A 20124-nucleotide genomic window follows, 5' to 3' on the forward strand; every position below is an offset into this window, starting at 1 on the left:
AAGTGACACGGCTCTCCCAGGAAAATGGGGCAATGGAAACCAGGGGTCATGCTTTTGTGAAGGGGAAAAAGGAAAAGCAATTCCAAATTTAGTCACCCTTTCTGATCCTGACAAAAAACATTCGGTAGCTGTTGTAATAGATTGCCACCTTGTAATCTTTTTGAAAGCTGTTAGTTTTAATTGTGTAGCTCATAGTGTTGATCATTTTGTGCTGTTTCCTCTCATTTCTGCTTTAGCACTGTTGCCACGGGAGAGACAGAGCGAAGGTAAGCGAGAGAGAAAGATGAGAAATCACCCAGATAAAAAGCCAAATGTGTTACCTGTTCAGCTTATAAATACCATTATAGTGAATAACAACTTCCTATTTATATTTCCTTTTTTCTTCTTCCCTCCCCCTTCAATTTGTAATTGCTGTATTTGTGTAATTGCTCATGCCAATAAAGTATACTGATTTGAATTAAGAAAGAGAAAGAAAGAGAGATACAGTAAAGAGAGAGAGACAGAGAGATACATAAGAGAGAGAGAGGTAAAATGGTATATGCGCGACAACATAACAGGAAGGTATTGTGACCCGAAGTCACATACAGTTACAATTACATCATGCATTAATAAGAAATATTAACAGCACCTGTGGGAGTTCTGCCAATGACATAGTGTCAGCTCACTGTATCGGCATGTATGTATGCAAACATAAGAAGGGATGGCAGAGATGTTTCTGTCTGTATCTAGCGCAGTATGCAGTGTATGTGCAGCAGAGGTAAGTGTCTGCATGTGTGGGTCCGGGGACGGCGGGGGGCCTTACGGAAGCACTGGGGCCTCTCTCCGCTCCAGTTTCCGCTGCCCTGGCAGGTGAGCACGGCGGGCAGGGACAGCTGGTAGCCCTCGATGCAGGCGTAGCTCACGCTGGAGCCCCACTGGAAGTCCGTACCCACCACCCGCCCGTTCGGTATGGGGGGCGGGGCCCCGCACACGATGGCTGAGGGGGACACAGCCACACACAGCACGATTCAGCAACGCCCCGAAAAGAGACAACCATGACCCACCAGAGACAACCCTGGACAATGTGTACATTATGAATGTTTTAGTTGAATTGCCCTATGAACAGATTAGAAAAGGTATCTTTGTTCTTTGTGGTCAATTTGTTGGATATAGCATTTTGTTATACCTGTTCAGCTATAGAAAACACAAAAAACCTGCTGCTGAGATCAATGAATAAAAATACAACAATAAAAATTATATTAACTACAATGTCATTAGATTTTGTATCCTTTTTACAGTAGGTACACAACCCATCATACCATCACATGCAACACCCTTACTAACTGTAGGGTCTCTCAACAACCCCTCCCCCACACAAATGCCTCTCCACCAAACCCTAATGAAATGCCCCAGAAGTAATGAGCTATCAATTGATCTCACATTTTAATCAGCCGTTTATAATTGTCTGTCCTCTAAGGCTGAGCATGTCAGAAACGGGTCGGTATGCCAGGAAAATGAATAAATAAGCAGCTTAACATTTATTTAAATAATCAATAAATCAGATTCTGGGACGGCGAGTGCACTACGCGGCAGTGCCTTCGGAAAGAGGCTGCGTTCATTCGGCTGGGCGCGTCTCTGATTGACTGATTGATAGGCAGGCGCGGTAACACCGGGGAACGAGGCGCAGAAAGCACGGACACCTGGTCACCTAAACCGAACACCTGCCTGAGCGAGGGAACGAGCGCGGAGACGCAGCTAATGAGCCAAACCTGTATCCCGTTCAAAATCTGACAAAACCATGGCAGTGTAAACCCAGGCACATTTCCCAGAATCTGAATCCCATCCAAAGGCTGAACAGCTTGCGTGGGGGAAGCTCCGGGCCGGAGTTTGGGAAGCTGTGACTCAGGGTTCCTGGTGGTGCTTCTCCAGGTCATCGGTGAAGTGCGCACTTTCCAGTTCTGCGACCCGTTAACGACCGTTTGTTATGTTTCACCGCATCGTTACCATAACAAGACCACTATAATTTGGAGGTGTTATGAGCCTCAAAAGAGCTTAGATGTTCAAGCAGGATCCCTCTTCGCAGCTTAGCAGAGAATCACCTCCACACACCACACATGCTCAAATGATCTGAAGATTTATGGGTTAGTGATTTGTGGGCGGACTGCCCTGCTCTGGGTGGTGAAGGTGCCGGTACCTCTACACATGGGCTTGGTCCCGTTCCATGTGCGGTCTTTGGTGCAGACCAGGCTGGAGGCGCGGTCAGCGTCCATGGTGTATCCGGGAGAGCACTGGAATGTCACGGTGTGGTTGTAGGTGACGTCGTTCCCCAGCCTCACGCCATTGGCTGGCACCCCCGGGTCCCCACAGTTGATTACTATTGAATTGAAAAAAATTTAAGAAAAAGAAACATGAGCTATGTTTGAAGCTGTATTCTTAGCAAACTACATTTCTACATTAAAATTTTGTACGAGTCGTTTGCTAGCATGCGGCTTCGAAGACAGCGATGCACTTATGCAGGGAGCGAGGGGGACCAATAGAGGCAGATCTACACTGTGGTTAGCGGGCAGAGTGATGACATCATAATCGACTTGGCAGTTTGGTGCACTAACTTTTATCAAGTATACAGTGTGAGAGTCTATTATGACACTTTCTTGGGCTCCATTATGTCAGTGCAATAAAAGCTAAATGCTCACTCGCCCTTTTATCATTCAAAAAAAGAAAACATCATGACTGTGGGAGCCAAATTCATGGCAAAAAACATAGTTTATTGCTCCAAATGGAGCCTACAAATTAATGGACTGTATTACAAAGCCCCTCTGAACATCATCTCTTATCCTTACAGTCTACTTTAACTCGCATCCCTCCAAAATGTAACAATGTAAACCGGAAACGATTCCCTCGGTTTAACAGTAAATTAGCAAGTGGTTTATTCAGGGGTCCGCAAAATGGCTGCCATGGTCCTCTGCTCTCCCCTAGCTTTGGAACGGAGGTAGCAGGACATGAACAGAAATTTCTTCTGAACAATCACCCTCTATTTGCACGAGGACCAGACTGTGCTCATCTTATCTCCGTATCCATTTTGTAGAGAGAATGAGGGCTCTAGTTCCAGCTGTGGCCATGGAGACATATGTATGACTGCCAATCAAAACTCGTGCCCGTGCAACCAGAGACTGCATTCATGCGCCAGCTCCACAGGAACACAGTGTCCAGATTCTAATATCCGGTGCCACAATGCCTCTGAAGCAGTCATTGGGCTGGTACAATTTTTTTTGTTTAATCGTTCATTTAAAACACAGATATTTCAGGTGCAATGTGCAACAGTTATTTATTCAGAATGACAGATGATGCTACAACCCATTGTTAACAGAATAAATATATAGTATACTTATCAAAACAATTGGCTGGTATTCGGCCAAAAGCTATTTTACAAAAGCAGCTTTCCTCTAGCTGAGGTCATCAGGTTTGTGTTAGTGGAATTCACAGACACGATAATGGGCAGTTCACTAAGCCAATTTTACGGTTATTACATTTGTGTTTTCTCTGTAGGGCCTGTTCTGTTAAATTGCATATACTGTATTTATGCACTTCTGGATACTGCTGGTAACTTAGTTTGGCTTTTTATTGTAGTTCTAAGACCAGAGGTGTATTGGTTTCATAATGAAAAAATATTCCCTCATTAGAGAGAGTTAAGACAGCACAGCACCTCAATTTACATTGAATTAGTATACAGCATTACAAGTGACAAAACAGTTGTATGGTTATGTTCAAATACTTCGAAAATTTGTAAAAATAAACGCACACACACACACATACTATTTAAACACATTTATCAAGTATTTGACCAACTCTAATTTAAAATATCTAGAATGTGCAAGCAGTTGTTGGATTTGAACTGTTCCATTGACCTTTTCCAAAAGGTAAAGTGTCTTTGTGGACTGGGGCTGAGCCCACAAAAGTCAGAATTACACAAGCTAACCTGCTGTGGAGCTGGTTTGATAAGGTGGGATATTACATTGACATTAAAATGGCTTGCCTTGTCTCAATGTTGACTCACTGTTAAGCCCAAAGTTAGCCAGCTGGATTTCAGGGTAATGCACTGAAGAGGGGGTATAAAAATGAAGACAAACGGGCAGTAAAAGCACTGTCCGGGGTGTGTACCTGTGCACTCTGGCATGGTGCCGGTCCAGGTGCCGTTGACCGTGCAGTGCCGGGTCAGGAGGCCCGTGGAATAGTATCCCTGGCGGCAGCCGTAGGTGATGGAGCGGGAGAACACCACGCCGTCGTGAAACAACACCTGAGCGTTACGCGGGGTGCCAGGGTTTCCACACGACACCACTGAGAGAGGGAGAGATAGAGAGAGATAGAGAGAGGGAGAGGGAGAGAGAGGGAGAGAGAGAGGGGAGGGAAAGAGACAGGGAGAGAGAGAGAGAGAGAGAAGGGGAGAGAGAGAGGGACAGAGAGAGAGGGAGAGAGAGAGGGAGGGAGGGAGATAGAGAGAGAGAGGAAAGGGGAGGGAGAGAGAGGGAGAGAGATAGAGGGAAAGGGAGAGAGAGGGAGAGAGGGAGAGAAGGACAGAGAGATGGAGAGAGACAATGTCAGAGAAAAGTGAGAATGCGTTTGGCAAAGGGAAGAGACAGAGAGAGAAACAAAAGGTCACAGGAAGAGAAAAAGCACAGGCCTTTGGCAGGACAGTGACAGGCAGGCATAGTGAAAGGGAACTGAATTATTCATGGAGCAGCTCCCAGACCTTGCCTCTCTCTCTCTCTCCCTCTCCCTCGCTCCCGGCTCCTCATTCATTCGCTCTTAATTCACGGACGTATTTATTACCGCTTCCCTTCCCTCTAACTCCGCGGTAACGCTCCTGTAATGACCAGCTGTGGCCGGCGCGATGACCGCTGCCAGCTCTGCGCAGGTGTTCCCCCCGAGCCCTCGGCGAGAGAGGGAGAGACGGGAAAGGTGGAGACACCGGAATTAAATTGCGTTGGGAAAAGTCTGCTCGAAATGCCACAAAAGGAAGCAGACGAACAGGTGTTGATCCGCATTTGGGCTAAGAGGGAAAACTGGCCTTCATATTGGGTACGGTCTTCGGTAAGCATATTCAGCGATTAACCCACACGACAGAGTACCGTTCTGACCAATGCATGCCCTGGGCGGTGATGTCATCGCCATAGACTGCACGACTGGCGTCTGTGACATCATCGAGTATACGCCGCCTTTCTTTAATGCCCTGGTGGACCAGTACTATACAACAGTCCCTACAGCTGGTGAGGCCAGTGGCCCCTTGGCTATCGCTGACATTTTGTTAACAAATACATTCAGAATGTAAATTTATGTATGGGAGGCTGAAGCCAAATCAATTGTTCTTTGTTCTCAAATCCCCTATAAACCACAGGCATGGCGAAGGTGGGCGACGTCTCGGCGCAAAACAACAGCACAACATTCGGATCGATGCGTCCAGCGGATTTATGGAAATGTACGTGCCGCAAAGATTCGGAAGCGCAGATGCAGTCCGTACGATAGCATTCCTGCCGTTTTTTTGTTCTATTTGTTTTCCCCGGTTGCTATTGCCAAGGTGTGTTTTGTTTAGTTTTTTCCAAATGATTGTGCATTTTAAGTCGAAGAATGAAGCAGAAAAGCAGGTCAATCCGGGAAAAAAGAGGCAGAAGAAAAAAGCAGGTTTCTCTGGCGGTAATTAACCTAGCAGCCAACGGTTCTCTGACACTTCCCTCCCACAGATGTCACTTCAGTTCCCCGGGCCTGGCTCACACCTGCGCCTGAGAGGAATGGTAAAGCCCCCCAGATCAGCCGTCAGGGCACGGGGCAGGCTTCTGGAATAGACCAAAACCCCGGTGGCTAGGCGGAGGAGGAAAAAGAGACAAAACAGACGTGCACCTCGGGTGATGCGTCGCTGACGAACGGAGGAAAGCCGGGAGCCATTGAGAGGAGAGGCAGCGAGGAGTGCTGGGAAGAGCGAGGGGAGCTGTTGTGCTGTGGGATTGTGGGATTGTGGGAGATGTAATAACCGCCCTGAAGAAATATGGATCTGACACCCTGACACTCGCGGTGATCGAAGAAGGGCTGGAGCGGTATGTGCGCGCACGTGTATGTGTGCGCACGTGTACATGCGTGTGTGTGCATGCGTCTGTGTGTTTTGAAAAAGCCGTTTCCGTCAGGTTTTGATATCTGAAACGCCCTCCCGGCTCTTTACCGTGGCATTCGGGCTGAGACCCCATCCACGTGCTGTTGGCCAGGCAGCTCCTCTCCGACGAGCCCTTCAGCATGTAACCCGGCTCGCAGCTGAAGCGCACCACGCTGTTCACGGAGAACTCCTCTCCCAGTCTGATACCGTGCACAGGCACCCCGGGGTCCCCGCAAAGACCCAGAGACTCTCCTGGAACACAGCACACACACGCTCAGCGCATACTGCATACTCCCCCGCTACACATACCGCCACGACACATGTTCAAAGACTAGTCTGATAATCAAAAGAAAGCCCACACACTTTTCAACTCCTACAAACCTTTAATTTGGTATATGCACACCAGAAGAAAGACAATGTTTCGATCCTGTCTGGATCTTTCTCAGGTCTGAGACAGGATCGAAACATTGTCTTTTTTCTCATCATATCATAAATTAAAGATGTGCTGGAGTTCAAAAGTGTGCAGGCTTTTCTTTTGATGATAATTTCCAAATTATCCCAGCCCAGTAGCGTGTCTTAGGATGTACATATGATATGATTATTTATACACTTCAAGGCTTGTCATAATCACGTGTTTTCTTGTATCCTGTGTATTAGTGATTGTTTATTTTCACTTGGCCCTCTGAGACAATAAAAATCCCCCATTGGATGACTGATAATGTAGGCAACTCCCAGATTAGTATATGAACACCAGCATGTCTTTTTCACTGCAGTGCTTGTCTCCAGCTACAATAATATAGCAGAATGTACATGCTGCCAAATTCAGCTTTAATTACATGGCTTTGCACAAACTCGCTGCTTTCTAGCCCTCTAGCTCAACACCCACAGCAATCTCACGCCGCTATTAAAAACCCCACAATGAAACATTTAAGCCTCTTGTATTTCTAACGCTCCTGTCTTCTACAGGGTCAGGCCATACATTAATTGTGTTTACTGGCTTTAGAGGAAAAGCAGCGTCGTAAAAGAGAATGCCTTTTAACACTTCTCTCCGTCGCGCTACCGGAGAAATCTGAAAGCGTAAAAATATGAATGTCATGAATTGTGGTATTAAAGTGTCAGTTGGAGGTTTTTACAGCTGGGCTGAGTTCCTTGCCCCCCACAGCCCCACCCCACCCCCATCCATGACAGGCTCCAATACAGAGATGTCTTAACAGCGGACACGGCACCTCATAACCCACAGGGTGTGTGGGAGTGCATTTAACAGGAAATGATAGGAGGAGATTAAACAGCATTTGCCCTTGAGGCACTGGCTTGGGCTTTCTAAGTCACTGCACAATGGTACTTTAGAGTGGGATGAATATCAATCTCCTTTATACTAAAGAGGCAGAAAGGTGAATTAGAAGTTAAGGTGAGCAACGCGGTTTCTGGCTTTGTGGTTCTGACCAGGAACCAGATATAGGCAGGAGTCTTGGGAGCACTAGAGAAAAGTTAATAATCCAAGTGTGATTCATATTGTCTTTTTCAGAGTTAATAGTTTATTCCGGTAATCACCAGACATACGTAAATACAGTCAGTTTTGCAGCTACCAGGAAAAGTACTGTTTGGTTATGCTTCAGAGGGCTGCACTGGGGACTGACAGATAATTCAATTTCTTGGTCAATAACTGGCGCATTTACATTGATGTGGAAACTGAAAATGCTGATTAATGTGCACTGTCCTTGATAAATAATACAAAAGAATTGCCCTTAAATTGAACTGGTCTCATTTATTTGGATGATTATACAGGCCAACCCTTGGGTTGCTATGGAAAACCTGGATCTCGAGATGAATATTGCATTCTGATGAATATGGCGTTTCTTAGAGACCACACAGATGGTCTGACGTGAGAGCCTGCAATGCATCATGCCTGCTCATAAACCCAGTTTCCTGTAATGTTTTTATAGGGAAAGGAGAATGACTGAATGAATAAATGATGGCTCCATAGTTCTGGGTACAGGTCTAAACCCCTAGCACAGAGATGATTACATGGCGTAATTGGACAAATGAAGCCAGGGGCAACAGTTGGAACACACAAGGAAAAAAAATCTCAAGAAGCGCTCGTAGTTTTCCAGGAACAGCCTGACGCACCTGATGTTAAAACACTATTTTGGGTAGAAAGTGCGAAAAACAGCAGCTGTGCCCTCCAGCTACGTGAGGCAAATTAGCTTAGCGAAATGAAATCAAGGAAAGTGTTTGTTTGGATCAGCACAGCCTTTCGAAATCTGCCAATTAAAAAAAACAAACGAAGCATTTCCTCTGGAGGACGGCACGTGTGGCATTGATAACTGCGGTTGGGGCGAGACCGACCCGGGGTTCCTGTAGATAAATTGCTCCGGTAAGTGTGCCGTTGAGAGGCTCTGGAAGAACACTTAAAGAAAGTTTACCGGAGCAGTGCGGCAGCGAGCCGCTCCAGTGCCCGTCCAGCTGGCACACCCGGGTGGTGTTCCCCACCACGGAGCGCTGCCCGATGCAGCTGAACCGGATCACCGAGCCCACCGTGCGGCGGTCGCCCGAGATCTGGGCGTAGGGCGGCATGCTGGGGCGATCGCACAGGATCACTGAGAGAGAGAGAGCGGGAAGAGAGAGAGAGAGAGAGAGAGAGAAAGAGAGAGGGGGAGAAGGAGAGAGGGAGGGAGGGAGAGGGAGATAGACAAGAGGGAGAGAGCGAGGAGAGAGAGCGGAGGGGAGAAGGAGAGAGAGGGAGAAAAAGGAGAGAGGGAGAGAGGGGGAGAAAGAGATGGAGAGAGGAAAAGAGTGGAGAGAGGGAGGGGGAAAGTGAGATAGAGATTGAGAGAGGGAGGGGGAGAGAGAGAGGAGAGTGACAGGAGAGAGGGGGAGAAAGAGATGGAGAGAAAGGAGATAGAGAGGAAGGGGGAGAATGACAGATGGAGAGAGGGAGGGGAAGAGAGAGGAGAGAGAGAGAGAGAGTAAAAAGGAGAAGGAGAAGGAGAGACAGAGAGAGAATTTCTACCTGAATCCCCTAAGTGCTTCTGACATCCTGTCATTGCTTTTAGCCAAGAGCAAACAGACGTTGTGAGAGACAGTACAGACTGAGTGGGTTCATGCAGTGTAATCTCCGCATTCAGGAAATCCTTAAACAAATGAAAAAGTGTTTTAGGTTCTTTCTCAGCTTTATAATCACATAACTGCTGTACAGCAAAGGACGACAGAGGAATAAATCACTAGCAGAAAAATAAAAAAACATCTTGAAGAACATGCTGTATTTCAAAAGAACATGTTTGTAAGTCAAAAGTGTTTCTGGTTACAGCAAGCGACCGTATGTCCTGACTCACAGTCACAATAAGGGTCTGGCAGTGTAGGAACCATGTTTGGAGGAACGTGGTTGGTGGGAGGATTAGCAGGGAGGGACTCACATAGGCACTTGGGGAGAGAACGATCCCAGGTTCCATCCCCCTGGCAGGCCAGAACAGCAGTGCCCAGAAGGTAGTACCCAGCATTGCAGCTGTAGGACACCGTGGTCTGGAAGCTGAAACGGTGGGGGCCGCTCGGGATGACCTGCCGGACGCTGTTCTCCACATGCCCGGGGTCAGTGCAGTTCACAACTGCAGGGGAAGAACACATGCTAAAATGGTAAATGTCTGCATGTATACTGCGCCTTTATCCAAAGCGCTGTACAATTGATGCTTCTCATTCATCCATTGATATGCACATGCGGGTGGCAACCCTTGGACTGACAGCCCTCCGACTGCCAGACAACTGCTCTTACCACCTGAGTCAATGTCACCCCCAACAGGAACAGGACCACAGCGCCACGTTTAAGGGCCAAATGTGCTGAGAGCATTTTGACGGCAACTGATTCAAAATAATTGTGCTGTAGAAATTTGCAGTACTAACATATTTCTAGCCTTTTGTGTGTGCATATTTTGTTTGTGTATTATTAATGTACAGAGAATGGTGCTTTGAAGAAGTTCCCATCCTGTCATGTATTGCATTTCCCTTTCTTTTTCATTCTGCACAGAACACCCAGTGCTTTGCAGTGCATAGTATAACTGTATAGAATAATCTAGAATGGTGTCTGTTTAACACTTCCATCAACTAATGGTGCAGTATTACTCCAGCTGAATTGGTAGAATCTATGCAATGACTAGCTACCACACAATCCACATTGGTGTTTCAAACTATTGTCTAGTACATGCAGATTGGTATCTATAGTTGTTCCCATAGGACCTGTATTTAATGGTAATCAGGACTAGCATTTCCCCACCACTTCCTCAGAAAATATTCCCTCTGCCATGTCATACGTCTTCTTTCTTCTAATGGTTTTTCTTTTTCTCATGTGTTAGAAAAAGTCTAACACATTAGCATCAGTTATGAATAAACAATAAAACAACTAAACTTTCTTCAGGCAATAAAGACAGAAAAACTGAAAAGTGGAAACAGACATCATTTGTAGCAACGACTTGAAAGCCAAACTGCATAACAAATCTACATAACATCAAGAAAGACTGAAAAACAGGCACACAAAATGGCTGTCTCCTCCCTGAAGTGCTGACGAGAGGCTGTGTTTTGGAGCAGAGGGGCAGTCTGTGGGAAACACTGGGCATGAGAGAGAAAGGCCTGGATGTCACTTTAATGCCAGGTGGGAGAGAGATGGAGGATCAGGGCAGAAATTAGCTGTCTGCCCCGCGCCTAATCAATCCTCGCGCGGGGAGTTGGTGCCAGGCAACGGCGCGTCAGATGGCATCAGCCCCGTCTCCCAATCAATCTGGGATAAAAAGCTCCCGAACCGCGGATCACGATGCGGGGAGGGGGGACGGGCCCCGGCGGTGCGTCGCGTATTAAAATCCGTGACAGATGTTATCAATAACCCGTCCGTGGTATACTTTTCTCAGCAGGGGGGGGACTCTGGCTATTTGTATTGTATTGACAAGATGACGGAGAACCGAACGAGAGAGACAGATGGCCCTTTTTTTTGCGGAGGGACGCCCTTCCTGAGAGCGGATGACGGCCCAGCGGTCGGGGTGCAGTTGGTGAAAGAGAGAAAGAGGGGTGCTCTCCAGTCTTCAGTCGCTGTTTGACCGTGGTGGTGCTTGCGCAGGGCTGGGTTTGCTGTGAAGCTAACAGCACCGCTGGCAGCGGCCGTGCCTCTTGCAGAGCGGCACAACAGCGTGGTGTGCACAGCGACACGATCACATCCCCCTGAGAAAGCGTTAGCTGCGGCATTCGCCAGAGAACTGAGCTGTTGAACGTACCCACGGTAGAGCTGCGCTGTGAGAATGCACCACTCCAACGAGTCCGGTTTGCCAAAGCCGTAAACCATGAGAAAGACACTGTATGCTAATGCTTTTAAGAGCACTAGGAGCTGCTTTAAGAAAAGGTAGCCAAGCGAATAAATCAGCCCCGATCACTTAATACATTAGCGTCCGTGTCGCTGGATAGCCTCGCGCGAGACGGCTAGCTTCACCCGGAGCCTTCTGGAGAGAGGGAGAGGGCTGATTCATCTCTCTCAGCGCAGGGCAGTCGCGTCGGCTGCCTCCGCTGGCTGCCGGCCAGCCCCCGAGCCCGTGGAGACGCAACAATAATCGCTTCATGTTTCTCGGGCCCCCGAATCCTCTGCATTGCCTTTTCCCGAGGGGCCTGCGGGCTGTTTTTAGAGATGCGGACGCCTCGCTCCCGGAAGGATTGTCTGATTAGACAGGGGTGCGCGGGGGCCGCGTGAATTATTGATGCGGCCCAGTATCCTCAGTTTAGCGCCCTGCTTTTCTGCCATTATTAGATGTGTCTGTGCCGGTTTTGCGATTTCCTAAAAACAGGCTTTTAATGACCGGGTGCAGAGGGCAGGAGACAGTGGATATTATGAGGGTATTCCGAGAGGGTAAACACACATTAGAAATAAACGTCTTAAACATTGTAATTAAGGCCAGAAAAGAAATAAATAACTGAAAACATAAATCGAGCTGACGAACAGTGCTTGAATCCCCCTACTTATGTCTCCACGCTTCAGTGAGCCTTTTTCCTTCACGCAATTTGCATAGCACTGGGGTGACTGCTAATGTGAAATTTCCACTGAACCAAAGGAATGAAAAAAAAAAAAAAAAAGTCTTCATTCATCTCTAAATAGTTATTCAAACTCGGACCAGAATCTAGTACAGAATCTAAAACCCATGGTTTTTTCAAAGATTGTTTTTCCAGTATCTGAAAAACGAAAGGAAAAAACAACATAGCGAAAGCACGGTGGCTTGTATTTGACCTGGGTTTCTTGTCACTTTCTGTCAAAAGGGAGACGGGGCTTTTCTCCTCTCCTCTCCCGGTGAGTGGCGCTTTGACACGCTTAAGAAAATCCAAACACGCGGCACGTCAGGACCTTTCAAAGCCACCGCGCTAATTTCAAAGACCTTTCACTCACAGCCCCTGCGTTGTTCTCCAGATGAAGAGCGGGTCGGCTGACGGGCGGGGCGAGACCTGGGCCCGTCCTCGCCGCCTGACTGAACAGGTCCTCTCCGAGAGTCCACGCGGCGGTCCGACTATGCCAGCTAGGTTGGCGGCGGTGAAGAATTATTAATTGAAACGTTCCTTGTCTCTCTACTTTCATTTTCAATTTCCCTAAAAGGCTCCATCAAAGCTTATCTCTCCAGGACACAAAGCACCGCTAGCGATTTACTATTCCGTCCTATTTGACAGCGGGAAGTTTTTTCAGGTAAAGGTGGGAATCAAAGAGACACAGACACGTTCACACACACACACGCACGCACACCTCCGCTCCAGGACCTGGGATACAAACCCTCTCTGGACTTACTTTTACATGTTGGCAGGCTGTTGCTCCACTGGCCGTTGGGCTGGCACTGAGACTTGAGTGCGCCCTGCAGCGCGTAGCCCGTGTTGCAGATGAAGCGCACAATGTCGTTGAGGTTGAACTGGGTGCCCTGAGTCATGCCGTTGGTGGGGTTTCCTGGGTGGCCGCAAGTGATTGCTGTGTAAAAGAACCAAGATACGCATGTAGTCCAAAAGGCAGCGGTTTGTTAGCCAGCAAGTTGGTAGTAGCTGTCCAAGTTATGATCTAGCTGTAACTGCTCAACGTCTTCCCAAACCTTCCAAACTCTCTACAAGGACTTTTACTCTCCTGCTAAATTTGGTTGAAGTTGAAAAGGTTACAATAGTCCTTTTATACCTTTTTGCTTCCGTACCAGTGCTCTGGGACATAAATGCAGCACTTTAGATTATTGACCATAAAATACTTGCTAAGGATTCTAGGGCGCACTTAGTTGCTCATATTAAAAATGATTTATTGGCAGATTGACTGGTTTATTGAGTGGTGTCAGGGTACTCACGGACACACACTGGGGTCTTCCCGGACCAGCGGTGGTCCTGCTCACAGATCCGCACCGACACACCGATGAGTCTGAACCCGGGGCTGCACTGGTACACCACACTGCCCCGGTAGTTATAGTTCTCCCCAATGATCTGCCCATTCACTATGGGCTCGGGAGTGCCACAGTGCCCCGCTAATACAGGAGATAACACACACACACACACACACACACAAACACACGCGCACGCACATGCATACACACATACATGCGCGCACACACACACACACACACACACACAGAGCAGAGAGAGATAAAGTTGGTTGGTGAGAAACAGTTTAGTATACTGTGGGCATGAACTAAAAGTACAAATATAGTGTGAGAGATAATGCAACCAAGAGATAAAAGGAGAGGCGAGAATGCTAGGGTAGAGAGAGCCAGATAGGGAGAGAGAGAGACGGGGGGTGGTTGACTACAGCCTGACTTTGATTGACTTACCGAGACACTGGACCCGCGTTCCGCTCCAGAGCCCGTTGGACATGCACTCTCTGACCCGCGAGCCCACCAGCGTGTACCCCGTGTTGCAGGAGAAGATGGCCGTGGCCCCGTACACGGTCAGGGTCCCGATCTTATTCCCGTTTGGAGGGGTGCCCAGCTCCCCACAGGAAATAACTGTGAGAGAGACGTTTCATTCAGAGAGCACAATGCCTCCCCTCTCACACAGCAGGCATCTCAGTGGGACTGAATAGCATGAAGTGGGAGTCAACCAGATGAATAAATAACAGCGCGTTTAAATATGCATACAGTCACCTCCAAAATTACTGCACTCTTGATAACGATGAACAGAAAAGCTGTACGAAATACCTAATGCCAGTACTGGGCTACAAGCTTACAGCATGCTGATACACTCTATTAATAATTCAATAGAACCACCCAAAATAAGGCATTTATCCATTTAGTTAGTTATTACCAAAATATATATACGTATATACACTCAATGAGCACTTTATAAGGTATTTATTGATTTCTGCAGCTGTAGCCTATCCACTTAGAGGTTTGCCGCATTGTGTGTTCAGAGATGCTCTTCTGCATACCACGGTTGTAATTATTATTGTAATGATTATTTGCATTACAGTCACCTTCCTGGCAGCTTTCTTCCTCACTCTGAAATTTGCTCTGAAAAACAACCTAACCTCTTGACCATGTCTGAATGCTTGTATGCATTATGTTGCTGCCACATGATCGGCTGATTAAATATTTGCATTAACACGCTGGTGTACAGGTCTACCTACTAAAGTGATCGCCAAGTACAGTATATAGTATACAGCATAGTATGACACGATGACAGAAGAGCATTGTGGAATGTGTAGTTCCAACAGAAAGCTGGATGTGCTTACTATCACAAGCGGGGTGTGGGTCTGGGTAGTCCCAAGTTCCGTTAGCCTGGCAACGGATGACTCGCTGACCCCGGTAGTAGTAGCCGGGGTCACAGATCAGCATCATTATGGCATCATATTGGTTTGGGGTTCCGAAGATCAGCCTCCACCTGCCGTGATCCACCGCCGAGTGGCCGAGATCGGGGCATGTTACCGCTGGAAGCACAGCCGAGGTCAGAGGTCAGAGGTCATGACTGCAAGCGTCTCGTGAGTGGATTTTCCAAAACATTCAACAATGAATTCTACTTCTTCAACTTGTTCACCTAAAACTGGTGTTGCCTCAGTCTGCTTTTACTAAGCTTTGGCTATGCCTCCTTGAACTGATTCAATCCTCTTAATTCTTCGGGATAATTATTTCTCTGAAGCACTCAAGTGGTAATGCCTTGACTTTCCAAATAAAAAACTACTGAGAAAGAAAGACAGCCTGGAATGAAGTGGCCTACACTGGATCAGTAGTATACACTCAGGGGCAGATGTAGGGGCTTCACAGGAATAATTACCAGGCAATTACCTGGAGGGCCACCACTGGTTTATTGGCTGCGCTCGCTGTTGTATCAACGGCAACCAGCACTAAGGTAATTTTTGACCTGGCACTTATTTGGAAAAATATAACTGGAAAAGATGTGCCTTGATTGTTGAAGTTCTAAGGTACTAGCTTCCAAACTATGTATGTTATGAAGTAAGGTTAGGCAAAGAAGAAGAAAAACATATCAGAGGTTATCAGAGAGGACAGTTACCCGTTTGGTACCTGCCATCCCCTAAAAATTCCTGCCCTCTCTTTGGCAACCCCATCTAAAATGTTCTGCTCCCCTGCATAAACTATCCATTATCTGGCCAAATGGCCAGGAGTCATCCAATCCCGGTCCTTGAGGACTGAGAACTGCTGGTTTTCCAACCTCCCTTTACCTGGGGGTCAGGTGTATAGACAGTGTGGCCAATCAGTAGCACTAATTATTCAGTTAATTTCCCAGGAGAAAAGAAAACCAGGGCCAGATTATGGATTCGAGAGCCAGATTTGATGATCCCTGACTAACAAACAGCAGAACCCTGCTGAACACGGCGGGGGGGGGGAGAGCTGCACTCACGCGCGCAGCGGGGTGGCGTTTCCGTGGGGCTCCACCGGCCGCTCTCCTGGCAGACGATGGTGGTGGCGTGGGAGGCCGGCAGCTGGAAGCCCAGGTTACACAGGTACACGGCCCTGGAGCCCAGCGTGTAATCCCGACCCGTCACGGAGCCGTTTACAGGAGAGCCAGGGATGCCGCAGGAGACCACTGTCAAACACAGTCACACACCGCCACGCTATCAACCGATAGCTAGGGTCAGCCGCGCCGCGATAATGTCACACGGGGGGTGGAGAGATCCTGACTGGCAGGGGATAATGCCGCAGTGAGCTCCCTATTCCAGCGGACCATGGGACACCGCTACTCAGCCCTTCAGCGAAAGCGTTTGTTTGGCTAAAGCTAAGGCCCAGCTGTCTATAAAGGTCAGTCACTGTAAACGAAAAAGAAGAAGAAGAAGAAAAGAAACGCGAGTAGTCTGGGACTACGCCGACTGCAAAGCGCGATAAATAAAAAAGCAATGTTGCACAACGTAAAAGTGCGGAGAGAGCTTGCGCTTAAGTACATTTTGACTGTCACAATCTCTGCACTTAGAGGCAACATTAATGCAGTCCCAGGAGCTAAGCAGTTTCCCATCCACTCAACACGTTTGAGAATTCAGTAAAAAAAAAAAAAAAGCTCCTCGCCTTAAACACACCAATTGCAGTTAAGGAACTCATAGCAGAAAAAAAATAAAATAAATGGAAAGAAAAAAACAACAAAAAAGAAAAACGGCACAACTGCGAAACATTTAATGTTTAATGGCCAATCTTTCACTTAGCGCACACCGTTGAGGAAAACAACAGCTCGGAAACGAACGCATTTACAAACCTTCGGGGACACCGCGGGAAATCAGGGAAGAGCCGTAGCCGGCAGTGTGTAAACGCGGCGTGCGCCCTGGTGCCGTGCCAGCCTGCCTCCGCCCGGTGCCCTCGCGGTGAACCCGCGGCGGGCGGCTACAGGCGTGGTGCTCACCTTGGCAGAGGGGGATGGGGGCGTTCCACTGGTGCAGGCCCTGGGGGGAGCGGGTACAGGTGGCGCTGCCCTGGCCGATGAGGCGGAAGCCCGGGTCGCAGCTGAAGCGCAGGGTGCTGCCCGCTTTGGTGCCCGTCTGGCTGTGGACCGAGCCATTGGCGGGGGGGTTGGGAGGGCTGCAGTACGAGGCTGGAGGAACGAGGACACCAGAGTGAGAATCACCCGCATGGATAAGCTGCAGTGAAATTGAAAATTAAACGTCTTCTTTATTTGTTTGCTGGTTTTTTCCCCCGCTGCTTCTCGTGAGCCGATTTCAAGCGCGAGGTCTGCCTTTTTTAAATGCTGATAATCATTTTAAAATTAAACGCTACACGTTAAAGAACATCTATAGATTCAAAAGAGCTTAACCTGGCTGTAAACCAGAAAAACTGCTGTAGAGAGAAAATATGGTGCTAAAGGTATTTAAACATTTATGGATTTGTAATGGGAGGCAAAATGTATTTGTTTGCGGTTGTTAAACATTTGGCTACAGATAATACAAACACAATGCAATTACGGGAAGGAATATCAATGCAAAGAAGTACAATACACGTTTTCTCCTTTTCAGTACTGGAAGCGAGTCTTGATATCCTTCAGTGTGATTGGTCGGAAATGGGTCAGTGTAAATAAGAATATTGTTCAGATTAGGCTTAAACATGAATTGATGACTAGAAGTGAAATTGAGCAGACACAAGATAAGATGAGAACGGGAAGGGGAAAGAATTGTGTTTTTCCCATTCTGTTTGATCAGGGCGACCACATTACCTCTCTATAAAAATGGTAATTCGACCTAAATGCTGGCTCCAACTATGACAATTTTCTATTTAGAGTTATGCCTTTGCACCCTCCGGAGAATCAGATAAGGGAAGCACTGTATATAAAAGTTCCACTACCATAATGTATACACACATACCGTGAAACTAAAATCATAGCCTGGGCATTTAACCACTTAAACCCAGCCATTTGTCAAAGACAGGCTATTGTTGAACACCAGCATCTATATGCTAGTGTCTCTCAATATATGGGTGCACCTCTTTCAAAAACTAGGCTACTGTCATTGAAACTAGTCTATTGGCATTTGACTACCATATGCAGCATGGTGTCATGGTATCATGTAAAAAGTGGGTTGAATAGTTTCTTAGGTTTAAAGTAAATACCGGCAGAGCCTTATCACAGACATCCAAGTAAGCGTGGACTGGCAGATTTCATCTTCCAAAAGGACATGCTCAAAACTAAAATGGAGCTTCAGTGTGTTGGCAAGGTTGTGAAGGAGTGGAGTGAGGAGCAAGGGTCTTAAACAGCGAGGTCATTCATTTGGAAAAAGCAATCTTAAAAAACATCTCTGCACACCTCTCTTTTTCATCATATCTTCCACTCAATCACATTGAATTAAAAAATTGAATCGGTAACAAAGGTTATAGTGAATACGGCTGCCTACTTTAAGTCTGTTGAGCTATGGGAAATGTTAAGGTTGGTTTTACTGGTTTAAACGCACAGGTAAGACAGGGAGGGGAAATATGACAAGTGGCCTGGATAAGAGAACAGGAGGCTGCAGTGCTCAGGGGTGGAGAGAGGAGAGACTCTGGGAGATAGAAGATGGATTGATAAAGAAGACAGTACAAAGCATTGAATCTGTCCGGCCATCTGTCTCTCCCCCACAAAGGTACTCATACAGGAGGGGGGGGGGGGGGGGTCCATACTGATGAGAAGTACAGTACCTCGGTGCTGATTGCCCCAAACCGGCCTGTCACTAATGCAAAGTAGAATAAATAAATCAACAATTCTCAGCAAATAAATAAATAAGTACATAAACACATCCAAAAAAAAGGATCCATGAAGAAACCACCTAAATAAAAAAATAAAATTGTCCGAACAGCTGTTCGGGGGAAACTGGGACACGAGTGGGGAGATTTGTCAGTCCAAAAGCCCATTGTTCATAAGTGGAACAAGGAAGTTTTCCCGTGCCATAAATTTCGAGATCTAGACAGCTCCGTGATTTGTCTTTTTTTTTTTGCCAGTTGAAAGCTGCAATTTCAGCCTCGTCGCCCGAGAGACGGCCCTCTGTTACATCCAGGTCAGCTGCTCACCTGAGTAGCGAATCCGGAACCCCTTCTGGCTGGAGGCGTGGTCGGAGGACCAGTGCAGGTAGACCTTATTGGAGGAGCTGGTGATGGTCAGGGGGGAGGAGTAGTTTCCGCTCAGGGTGATGAGAAGAGGATTCTGCCTGGAGGGACCTGCAGGAGGCAGACACAACAAGCCCTCACATCTGAGCATTTTTATGATAACTTTGTGATAAAGTTAAACTCCCTAGTCCCACCTAACACTAAAAGAATCTCACCTCAATGGCACCTTACCTCTACAATACCCACAGGCACAGATTGAATATCTTCAAACTCAACAGAAGGCGAGTACATTAAATTTGAATCACTGGCGTTAGCCTTTTGGGTGACCGCTAAGTTTTATCTTCAAAATATCAACAGAGCCTCCTACGTGATTGCAATATAATGCAATGTAATATATCTCCACCATGTAATTTCTAAACCAGTGCTTTAAATACAAATGGGCCCAAGAAAGCAAGTATGCTAAATATGATGCAACATATTGCTTGTATATCATACCATACACTCAACACAGTGTGGCAGTGTGTTTGAGCATATGCCGGTAGGCTCCAATGCTCCAGACAAGCACACAGCTTGGGCAGGCTAAAAGCAGGCTAAAAGCTCACACAGAGGCCGTGGGTGGGGTGGGGTGGGGGGGAGTTTGACGGCATTTGGGAGGAGAAACGGCTTCCGAAGCAGGCCTAGGCGGGCGCGAATGCGAGAGAAGCAGAAGGCTGTTCTGCAGCCTGTTGGTTGATCATGATGAAAAGGGGTAATCAGACACACTTGTGCGTGACAGTGCGGAGGCGTGCGGAGAGGGGTAAATCTCAAACCGAGCCCAAATTACACGGAGAAGCACACTTCAGCAGAGGTGCTTCATCAAAGAGAAAAGCGCAGTCCAAGTTACGGATTGTGCCAATGAGTCCCTCCGTCTCAGCCCTGGCTCCATTTAACCACCCAGGCTGCACTTAAAATAATCAAAAAAAAATTCAAATTAATTTGACATGAAAAATGCAAAGGCAATTAGCACAATGTATTCCCACCGTTGGGGTA

The 20124-nt window shown here is 47.3% G+C and overlaps 1 protein-coding gene across 1 annotated transcript in view; it reads right to left on the reverse strand.

The window, feature by feature from the left end:
• csmd2 (CUB and Sushi multiple domains 2) overlaps positions 1-20124 on the reverse strand; it is a 278599-nt gene that overhangs the window by 15765 nt on the left and 242710 nt on the right. The window contains 13 exon segments of the mRNA XM_061255941.1: positions 803-976; positions 2174-2353; positions 4138-4314; positions 6188-6370; positions 8542-8715; positions 9532-9720; positions 12915-13088; positions 13447-13634; positions 13833-14097; positions 14823-15017; positions 15947-16132; positions 16934-17122; positions 19060-19206. Of these exon segments, the coding sequence (XP_061111925.1) occupies positions 803-976; positions 2174-2353; positions 4138-4314; positions 6188-6370; positions 8542-8715; positions 9532-9720; positions 12915-13088; positions 13447-13634; positions 13833-14097; positions 14823-15017; positions 15947-16132; positions 16934-17122; positions 19060-19206 (2421 nt within the window).

Source organism: Conger conger, chromosome 9 (assembly GCF_963514075.1).
Source record: "Conger conger chromosome 9, fConCon1.1, whole genome shotgun sequence".
NCBI lineage: Eukaryota > Metazoa > Chordata > Actinopteri > Anguilliformes > Congridae > Conger > Conger conger.